Source organism: Lagenorhynchus albirostris, chromosome 20, assembly GCF_949774975.1.
Source record: "Lagenorhynchus albirostris chromosome 20, mLagAlb1.1, whole genome shotgun sequence".
NCBI classification, from domain to species: Eukaryota; Metazoa; Chordata; class Mammalia; order Artiodactyla; family Delphinidae; genus Lagenorhynchus; species Lagenorhynchus albirostris.
In genome coordinates this window covers 41988370-41998844 of record NC_083114.1, presented here as the reverse complement: position 1 = coordinate 41998844, position 10475 = coordinate 41988370, and the positions used below count along the sequence as shown (strand labels likewise).

The 10475-nt window shown below is 51.0% G+C and overlaps 1 protein-coding gene across 1 annotated transcript; it reads left to right on the top strand.

The window, feature by feature from the left end:
- The first annotated feature begins 9487 nt into the window (after positions 1–9487).
- On the top strand, positions 9488–10233 carry PYY (peptide YY). The gene is made up of 3 exons (XM_060136135.1): positions 9488–9675; positions 9765–9845; positions 9996–10233. The coding sequence occupies exons 1-3, from the start codon at positions 9488–9490 to the stop codon at positions 10018–10020; spliced, it is 294 nt and encodes a 97-aa protein (XP_059992118.1). The 3' UTR covers positions 10021–10233.
- The last annotated feature ends 242 nt before the right edge of the window (positions 10234–10475 follow it).

Genomic DNA, 10475 nt, shown 5'->3' with positions numbered 1-10475 from the left:
CTTGTACCTCTCTGCGATTTTCTTCATACTTTCTGATTCTCTGGGGCTTTTTTATTCTCCAGTGAGAAAACTGGGGCTTGAGTTACCCTCCTCTGCAGCACGCTTCCTGTGACTGTGCCCATGTTCAGGGCCACATGGCAGGAAGACAAAGAAAAAAGCAGTGAGCTTCACCCCACCCACTTGAGACCACAGCTCTTTTGATCAGAGCGGGGAGACTCCCCTCCCTCAGAGTTTTAGGTGCCTGGGGGCCCTTGCAGCCACTGATGTGACTGTCACCATTGCCACTGCCGTGGAATTGCCTGGGGTCTGGGGCACGAGAGAAGGCAGAAGAGGAAAACCAGGTTTCCTCCACCCTCTCTGATGTTAGACTTCCCTCTTCCACTCCTTGAGGCAGAACTAGAGAGTTTCTGCTGGAGATCTTTCTCTTCTCCCCAGTGCCCATTCTGGATCTGGGGCTGTCTTGTGTCCATGCTGGGGATACCAAAGGGAAAAATGAGACACTCACTGCCAGTCCAGTGGGACTTCAAATTCTGGCTCTCTTCCCCAGTTTGCCTGCTTTTTGTTACTTTTTAGACTCTTCAGGTGACTGCTCCGTGCGCTTCTGTCCAAGTTTTATTAGCTTCATTCAGTAGGAGAGACAGGGTGGCGTGGGCTTACGCCCTCTTACCTGGAGTAAGGCAAACACAGTATATACTTTATCCCATCTTATAGTTAGGGATAAAAATGTGTTATACAAGGTACACACTACCGTATATAAAATAAACAAAAGGACTTACTGTATAGCACAGGGAGCTATATTCAATATCTTGTAATAACCTCCTAAGCATAGGAGTGCTTACATGGTGGGGATGTGCCTGGACCTCTGGGGCGGGGGGAGTGGAGCCCAGGGCCCCCTCACAGTATCTCATTCCTGGATTCACAGCAAACACCAGCATTAAAAATTTTTTTAACTAAAAAATTATTTTAATAAAAAGAATTACTTTTAAAAATATTATTTATTTATTTGGTTGTGCTCGGTATTAGTTGCAGCAGGCAGGCTCCTTAGTTGCGGCTTGCCGACTCCTCAGTTATGGCATGCGGACTCCTAGCTGCGGCATGAATGCGGGATCTAGCTCCCCTACCAGGGATCGAATCGGGGCCCCCTGCATTGGGATCGCAGAGTCCTATCTACCATGCCACCAGGGAAGTCCCCTAAAAATTTCTTTTAATAGTGCTTTAACTTATTAAAATAACGTATATATACTCTATAAAAACATTCAAGCTATATAGGAAATGGATAAAGTATTGGAGAAGTTCTTATTTGGAGATAAGCAGGACTGGTTCATTGCCCAGTCTTTTGAAAAAATGAGTTAAAGTTGGGCAATAATGAAAATAGACACATATACGCCTTAGTCGTTTTGTCTGGACTTGAAACAGAAAAATGCACATTCAGGCACCCACTTCTCTTTGGGTCTTCTGAGTCCAGCTCGCCTTGCCTTTCCTGCATAAATCACAACCACTATCCCACAATCTATCACCTACTCTTTCCAGTTTCACTAAATGGGCCAAGAACTTAAAGACGCGTGTAAACCTCTCCTATGCAGGATCTGCCTTGATTTTTTAGGATTTTCCCAGAATATTTTACAGTTTTCCTTCACATTTAATCTCACATTTCAGCCTTTCCCTTTGTTGAGTCTTTCCAAAGCATTCAACTTAGTTTTCAAGGAAACGACTCTTTATGCACTCATATTTCATCAGTGTGTGTAATATTTAATTGGATTGTATAATTATGTGATAACAGTGAAAGTATAACTGGCATAAATTTCAAGAGAACATACTCAACTCACTCTTGGTAAACAGAAAACTCAACCCGGAGGGAGGGGAAGCCCTTGTGTTTTCAGACCATGGGGTTAGCAAACTATGGCCTGTGGACCTGTTTTGGTACATCCTGTAAGTCAAAAATGGCTTTTCATTAAAAAATATATATTTTTAATATTTATTTATTATTTATTTTGGCTGTGCCGGGTCGTAGCTGTGGCACGCGGACTTCTTAGTTGTGGCGTGCATGCGGGATCTAGTTCCCCAACGAGGGATCAAACCCGGGCCCCCTGCATTGGGAGTGTGGACCACTGGACCACCAGGGAAGTCCCTACATTTTTCTTTTCTTCTTAAAATTGAAGTATAGTTGATTTACAATGTTGGGTTAGCTTCAGGTGTACAGCAAAGTGATTCAGTTATACATATTTGTGTGTGTGTGTGTGTGTGTGTGTGTGTGTGTATTCTTTTTCAGATTCTTTTCCCTTATAGGTTATTACAAGATATTGAGTATAGAGACTTCCCTGGTGTCACAGTGGTTAAGAATCCACCTGCCAAGGCAGGGGACACGGGTTCGATCCCTGATCCAGGAAGATCCCACATGCTGCGGAGCAACTAATCCTGTGCACCACAACTACTGAGCCCGCATGTCACAACTACTGAAGCCCGTGTGCCTAGAGCCCGTGCTCCGCAACAAGAGAAGCCACCGCAGTGAGAAGCCTGTGCACCACAGCAAAGAGTAGCTCCCGCTCACCGCGACTAGAGAAAGCCCGTGCACAACAACGAAAACCCAATGCAGCTAAAAATAAATAAGTAAACTTTTAAATAAATAAATGTCTATTAAAAAAAAAAGATATTGAGTATAGTTCCCTGTGCTATACAGTAGGTCCTTGGCTTTACATTTTTAAATGGTTGAAAAAGTCAAAAAAGAGTAATATTTCATGACATGTGAAAATTATATGACATCCAACGTTCTATGTCCACAAAGTTTTATTGGAGCCCAGTCACATCTATTCCTGTTTTGCATAGTTCTATAGCTGCTGTTGCACTATAATAGCCAAGTTGAACAGCTGCAACAGAGACTAAAATATTTAATATTTTGTCCTTTGCCAAAGACTTTGCTGATATCTGTTCTAGGGAGGAGCCTGAGCCTTGGGTATGTACCATGCCACAGGTGTCTGGCCACTGTGTTTTACAGAAGGACCTGCAAGTTTGGGTAAGGGGAGATCTCACAGGAGAACTACTAGCATAAAAAGTGAAAATCCTTTCTTTCTTTCTTGGCATTACTGCCTCGCAAACCTACTCCCAAGATATAACCAGCATCCATAGCGATAGTTTGGACAACTCCCGTTCACCCCACTCACTCACCATGGTCCCACTCGTTCTCCAACAGTGATTCGTCCAGGATGGAGGATCATGGGAAATCGAGATTGCCTCTGCCCACTTCCCTACCATTTGTCCCAGGAGATGACAAAGCTTCCTGGACTGTGGGTAATATCGCTTTGGAGAGAAATGGCCATTTTTCAGTGGTGTCAACTGGCCACTTTCACTCTCTGCTTCATTCTGTGCAAAGAGCCAGAGTGTTTTTAAATAAGAGGACATTTATACTCATGACAAAATGAACAAACTTGCACTTCTGTAAGCACCATCACAGGAGCCAATATTTTCCTGGGCTGCAGCCACTAATCAAGGTGGCAAAGAGAGTTTCACATGGACGAATAAATGAGTAGCCTTAACAATCAGAGAACTGACATTCAGCCCCTACTGTAGATATCCTCTGATTTTTCCTCTATCTTCTCCAGTGGATTTTGTCAGCTAGATGAAAGGATGTCAGTACTGTACGGACATAAATGGAAGTTGTTCTTGGGTGAAACGTGTGGGACGTTTGCAGCTGTGAGGAGTGTGTGTGCGTGTGCGTGTGTGCTCTCGTGTGCGCACTCGACCAACATCTCTTGGCGGGATCATAACAACAGGTTCCTAATTGGACTCCTGCTTCTGATTTTGCCCCTCTTCAGTCTGTTCCCAACACAGCAGCCAGAATGCTTCTTAAAAATGTAAGTCATGGGCTTCCCTGGTGGCGCAGTGGTTGAGAGTCCGCCTGCTGATGCAGGGGACACAGGTTCGTGCCCTGGTCCGGGAAGATCCCACATGCCGCGGAGCGGCTGGGCCCGTGAGCCGTGGCCACTGAGCCTGCGCGTCCGGAGCCTGTGCTCCGCAACGGGAGAGACCACAACAGTGAGAGGCCCGCGTACCGCAAAATCAAAACAAAACAAAATAAAAATGTAAGTCATTGTGATTAAGATACACACACTACTATATATAAGACAGATAACCAACAAGGACCTATTGTATAGCACAGGGAACTCAACTCAATATTCTGATAACCTATATGAGAAAAGAATCTGAAAAAGAATAAATATATGTATGTATATGTATAACTGAATCTCTTTACTGTACGCCGGAAACTAACACAACATTGTAAATCTACTATACTCCAATAAAATTAAAAAAAATTAGATTGCAGTGGTGGTTGTACCACTCTGAATATTCCAAAAGTCACTGAATTGTTCTCTTAAATGGGTGAATAACATGGTATAAGAATTATATCTCAATTAAAATTGTATCTCAATAAAGCTATCTTAAATGCACAGACTTATGTAAAAAAAGTATAATAAGTCAGCTCATGTCACTCCTCCAACCAAAGCTCTCATCTCATTCTGAGCCAAAGCCATCTTATTCCTCCCGGCAGCCTAAAAGGTCCTACATGATCTGATCCCCTGCTCCCTCCCTGATCTCAGCTCCTTCTGACTCTTCCCATTGCTCACTCCACTCCAGCCATACAGGCCTCCTTGCTATTCCTCAAACTGCCAAGTGTATTCCCACTTCAGGACCTTTGCCCTTGCTCTTTCCCCCACCTGGAACATTTCTCCCAAGGTAGCCTCGTGGTTTGCTTCTTCAGTTCCTCCAAATGTCATCTTATAGGTGAGCTCTTCCCTGACCATCCAACATAAAACAAGTCCCCCGCACCCCAGCATCCTTTATCTTCCTTACCTTGAGTTTTTTCTATGGTACTCACCATAATAGACATACTACACGATTCCTTGTTTATTCCTTTATTTTCTATTTCCTGTGCTGACTTAAAAAAATGCATAATGTGAGAGTTGCAAGTTAAGTTTTATTTGGGGCAAAATGAGGACTATAGCCTGGGAGGCAGCATTTCAGATAGCTCTGAGAAACTACTCCAAAGAGGTAGGGGGAAGGTCAGTATATATGTGATTGTGGTGAAGGGGGAGTGCATGCAATCAAACACATTTTTTTTTTGCGGAAGGTTTCTGCTAGTCACGAGGAGCAGATGTCCCCATGAAGGATTTTAGTGTTTTTCTAAGTATGAGGAGATACAAGAATTGGACTCATAAAATCGGCTCCTGAAAATATCTAACTCTCTGAAGACCTGTTCTGCCAGTTTTTCCCAGAGCACAGAGTGCCTCATTTCTGCTCTCCACCCTGAGCTCCTTTCAGGGGGTGTTGAAAGTCAGCAGGTGCAGCAACGCATGATTCAATCCTTGCAGAGGTAGATGGCAAAGTGCCACTGGCAAGTCCCAATTTGTAGATGACACCTGACACTAGAATGCAAACTCCACGAGGGCAAGGATTTTGCCTGTTTGTTCACTGCTCTGTCCCTGGTGCTTAGAACAGTGTCCGGCGCAGAGTGGCCTAATAAGTGCTTGTTGAGTAAGGATTGAATCACTCTTGCTGCATGGCCACCTGCTGTGTATAGACCCTTGGGTACGAGGCCTTGTCTGACTAGCACTGCCCAGTGGATGGTATATCAGAGAGGGGCCTTGTACAGGGGAGGTGGGGGAGGGTGGGCGGGGGGGGGATGAAATTAACCCTCTGGGCTACTCTCTCTCTTTTTTTTTTTTTTTTTGCGGTACGCGGGCCTCTCAATGTTGTGGCCTCTTCCGTTGCGGGGCACAGGCTCCAGACGTGCAGGCTCAGCGGCCATGGCCCACGGGCCCAGCCGCTCCGCGGCACGTAGGATCTTCCCAGACCGGGGCACGAACCCGTGTCCCCTGCATCGGCAGGCGGGCTCTCAACCACTGTGCCACCAGGGAAGCCCCAAGGGCTACACTCTCTTGATGAGTAGGCTTTGAGCCCACTGGGCAAGGGCAATGGTCAACTGGGGTCCAAGCCCATGGCCTCCTTGACCCCTGGGGTGGCCTTGCTAGGTGTTTTGAGAATGGGGATCAAGGGAACCCCAGTGATTCTGTCCCCACTTCCCTTTGAGGACAAGTTGGAGGCAGGTGCTAGTCCCAAGTCTACAATAACAACTATTTTGAAGTTTCTCCCCTCACAGATGTCAGCCCCCCACCCTCCAGACATGTCTCAAAGCGACTGAATCATGGATCAATAATGGTGATGGGTGTGTGGGTCGGGGGGGTAGCTGAGCCCACTGATCGAGGGCTGAGGCATCCTCAGCAAATTGATAAACTCTTCAATGAGGCGGTGGTGACTGATGAACCGATCAGCTGGCCCTGTCATTGTGAAGTGGGAGCCTGGCTCCTGGCCCACCCTGAGGGACCTCTTCCGGTCCCCTTTGCTTTCACTCTAAAGGTAAATGGGGAAGCGACTTCTTGAGAGGTTGAACCCTGAATCCGGGCCTTCCCCCATGCCCTCTAACTTCTCCTCCCATCTATCCTCAGACACCCACTCCCCAAGGTGTGAGGGGGTTCCAGGAATGCCACAAATTCCCTGTGGGCATCTCATAACACCTGTCATCTCTCTCTGCCTGGGATCAGCATGCTAGAAACCCCAGCTGGTGCTGCAGTGTTGGTAAACAGCCCCTCGCTCAGATGTCCCTGCCCCCTTTAGCCTGCAGGCTCCTTGTCTAGGCTTTGACCCCTGGGAGTAGAGCTGTCCTCACCAGTCTCCCGGCCGCCCTCTCCATCTCTAGGGTGAACACCTGTCTTTTGTCTTCCCAAGGCCTCTGGAGGAGTGGAGTTCTTTTATTTCTGTTGTTTCCTCTCCAAACGGACCCAGGCTTGTTCCCCTGTATTTCTCTGTCACTATGTTCTTGGAACTCCTCAGACAGGGGCTCTACAAGGGTGGTGCCTCCTCTCTCAGATTGTGGCTCCTCTCACCACAGACTGGGAGTCCCCAAGGATGTGGCCTGGGGTTCCTGGAGAACGGGGTTGTGCCTTGCCCCTCAGATGAGAGCCCCTCTGCTCTCTGAGGATGGGGTCCACGTCCCCTCGTCCTGGTGTCTTCTTCCACCTCCATGCTTGGCACAACGACCTGGCCTTTCTTGGGATGTGGACCAAGAAAGGCCCCAAGTGACTGATAAGCAGTCATTTCCGGAGAGTGCAGGTGACTGAACCCATAAAAAGGTAATTGAGAGAGCCCTGGACTCGCCACCTCCAGAGAGAACTCTAAAAATAACACCCACGGCCATCTGTCCTGGAGGGTGCCGGGGCTGGCCCTGAACTAGGGGCCTGGACAGCCCCCTCCCGCTTGTGTGGGCTGATGGGATGCCTGGAAGCACTGGAGGATCCAGCCAGGCCAGGGAAAGGGAGCTGGGGAGACTCCCCAGTAGCCCTCTCTTTTCCTGCTGGGGGGTCTGATGGGGTTGGCAGACCCCATACTTAGCTTCCCTCCCCTGGCTCCCATGCCTGACTCCTAAACCCCATGGTTATCCTAGGTAGTAAGCCTTTCTGTCCACCATGATTGAGTGGGATTCTTCCTGGGCTCTGCCTCAGCCCTTTGGTCTTAGTTGAATCCTGGGTGACCTTGGCTCTTGTTTCCTTATCTCCTAGAGCTTTAGTTTCCTCATCTGTAAAATGGGGGAGAAACTGTGTTTTGGGGCCTGAATCATGTACTGCCCAGTACACAGTAGGTGCTTAATAAACAGGAGTCCTTTCTGGTTTCCATCAAAGGCCCTGAGCCCAGTGGAGATTGCAATGGGCTGGGGATGGTGGCATGTTCTTGGGCAGCCCTGGCATCACTCAATCCCATAAGACACCAGTGCCCTGAGTGATACCTGGATGGAGACGGGGGCACACTGCCTTGCAAGGGATCACTATGCCAGGCCTGCCGGACCTGAGTCTGTATGTGTCAGGCTGGGTGCACAGGTGGCTGACTCAGCTGCTTCTGGGGAGGGGACTGCCTTTTGCCTCCTCCCGCCCCTCTCCCCAACTCTTTTTTTTAATTTTAATTTATTTATTTTTATTTTTGGCTGCGTTGGGTCTCTCTGCCGCGTGCGGGCTTTTGTCTAGTTGCGGCGAGCGGGGGCTACTCTTCATTGTGGTGCGTGGGCTTCTCATTGGGTGGCTTCTCTTGTTGCAGAGCACGGGCTCTAGGCGCACGGGCTTCAGTAGTTGTGGCACTAGGGCTCAGTAGTTGTGGCTCGCGGGCTCTAGAGCACAGGTTCAGTAGTTGTGGTGCACGGGCTTAGTTGCTCTGCGGCATGTGGGATCTTCCCGGACCAGGGCTCGAACCGGCGTCCCCTGAATTGGCAGGCGGATTCTTAACCACTGCGCCACCAGGGAAGCCCTCACCAACTCTTTAACAGAGTGGAGACACAGTGGGCTGTCCAGAGAGGCCTCTCCTCCAGGACATCATAAACAGGAGGTCAACAGCCAAGGTCATAACTCCCATCCCTGCCTCCAGTAGAGAGAGAGTTTTCCCCACAGGTCCTGTCACTCCTTGGCTCTCCTCCAACATATTACAGAGCAGGGGCTGAAAAGGCTGGCTTTTGGAAGGAGTGGTCACAGGTCCCACAGGCTGGAAAAAGTGGGTTTGGCTTCCTGCTCCCCTTCCCCCCCGAGCCCCCACCCCCACCTGTGGACAGGCTAGGAAGGATGGAATCTCAGCCCTGATCCTCGGGGGTCATCCCAGGAACCTAGATCCAAATACTTCACTTCCTCCGAAGGCTAGACCTGCTGTTGGGGGGCTGTAGGGTGAAGATGGGGTTCCGGCTAGGCACCCTATCCAGAGGTACCTTGAGTCCGAGTGTGGGAGCTCCCCCCCTCCCCGGCTCCTTGGAGGTGGAGACATCACGCACTGTCTGGGTGTAAGCTCAGCGATCTGGCCTGGGGTGGAGGGAGGAAGGAAGAAGAGCCCTCCCCCCTCCAGCTCCCCCTCCCTTTTCAGGCCTGGATATAAGCCCTGGAGGGAAAGCCCTGAGCTGAGTAGGCCACAGCCTGACCTGCAGCAGCCCAGCCCTTGGGACTCCTCTCGCCTTCCATCTCCTGATCATCTCTGCCTCTGGAGCTGTCGCTGTGAGTGGCCTTGGACCCAGGAACGGTCTGGTGCTGGGGATCCCGGGCTATCTGGTGGGGAAACTGAGGCTAGGATGGGGGAAACTGGGACTGAGTGGCGGGTAGCTGGATTGGAAGGGGGCCAGCCGACGAGGGAAGGAGAGAGGCGGGGAAGCCCCTATTGCCAGCATAGCCTTCTTCTTCCATCTACTCTTCTGGGTAACACGGGTGGAGGCAGGCAGGGCTTATGCCCCTCTGACAGATGAGGAGACTGAGGCCAGAGACGGTGCAGTGCCTGAGAACACACAGCGAGCAGGTGGCTGACCCTTGGTCGGGTACCAGCCCCAGACAGGCCGCTGGAGCGTGGGCCCCACGGCAGCCTCAGCCTCCTGCCTCAGGGGTAGAGGCTCGGGCTGACTCCAGTGCCCCTTCTCCAGATGGTGACGGTGCGCAGGCCGTGGCCCGCCATGGCCACAGTGCTGCTGGCCCTGCTCTTCTGCCTGGGGGCGCTGGTCGACGCCTACCCCGCCAAACCCGAGGCTCCCGGCGCACACGCCTCGCCGGAGGAGCTGAAGCGCTACTACCTCTCTCTGCGCCACTTCCTCAACCTGGTCACTCGGCAGAGGTGAGCTCTTGCGCGGGGTGGGCGGGGCGGGGTCGCCACTAGGGGCGCGGCCGGGCCTGACCCCGCCCACCCCTGGCCCCGCCCCGCAGGTACGGGAAACGTGACATCTCGGAAGCCCTCCTCTCCAAACTGCTCTTCCCCGATCCCGAGGACCGGCCCGTCAAGTCGCGGTAAAAGCGCCCCACCACACGCCCTGTCTCCTGGAGCGTGGCCTGGTCCTCCTGCCACCCTGGCACCGCCACCTAGTACTTTCCCCAAGTCCCGCCTCCCCAGATCCGACGCCGGGCTCCGTGTGATTCTTTTTCCTTTCCCTCCTACAGGCCAGAAGGCGCCTACCTGTGGTGAAGACCCCCAAGGCCTCCTGAGAGATACGCTGATTCACCAACCTCATTTGCATGTTTGCTCCTGACCCCGGAACCTGGATTCCTCTCCCGCTTGCTGCGTCTGGGGAGGGTTCGGGGTGGGGTCCTCATTCCACTTCTTGGTACCCCCGCCGCTGGGCTGGAGGGCTGTGTGTGGTCCTTCCTTGGTCCCTAAATAAAGAGCAAATTTCACTGACGTGCAAAGCGTGCGTTTCTATTTCCTTTCCCTTCTCCTTCGTGGAGGTGGCATCCAGGTGGGAGTGGAGGGTGGAGACGAGAGAGCTGCGAGGATAGAAGACGGCACGGGAGACAAAAGGCTCCCCAGGCCAGGGCTGGGGTGGAGTGGTGGGGGAGCTCTCTCTGATCCGAGCTTAGAGAAAACACTGCCACTCGGCGCGGGGGGTGGATAGCATCCAGACTAGGGTCCTCTGGAACTCT

Bases quoted from the DNA above. Each gene is read 5' to 3' on its own strand.
- PYY (XM_060136135.1), top strand. From the start codon at position 9,488: ATGGTGACGGTGCGCAGGCCGTGGCCCGCCATGGCCACAGTGCTGCTG. The intron at 9,676-9,764 runs GTGAGCTCTTGC...CCCGCCCCGCAG, and splicing joins AACCTGGTCACTCGGCAGAG to GTACGGGAAACGTGACATCT. The intron at 9,846-9,995 runs GTAAAAGCGCCC...TCCCTCCTACAG, and splicing joins GACCGGCCCGTCAAGTCGCG to GCCAGAAGGCGCCTACCTGT.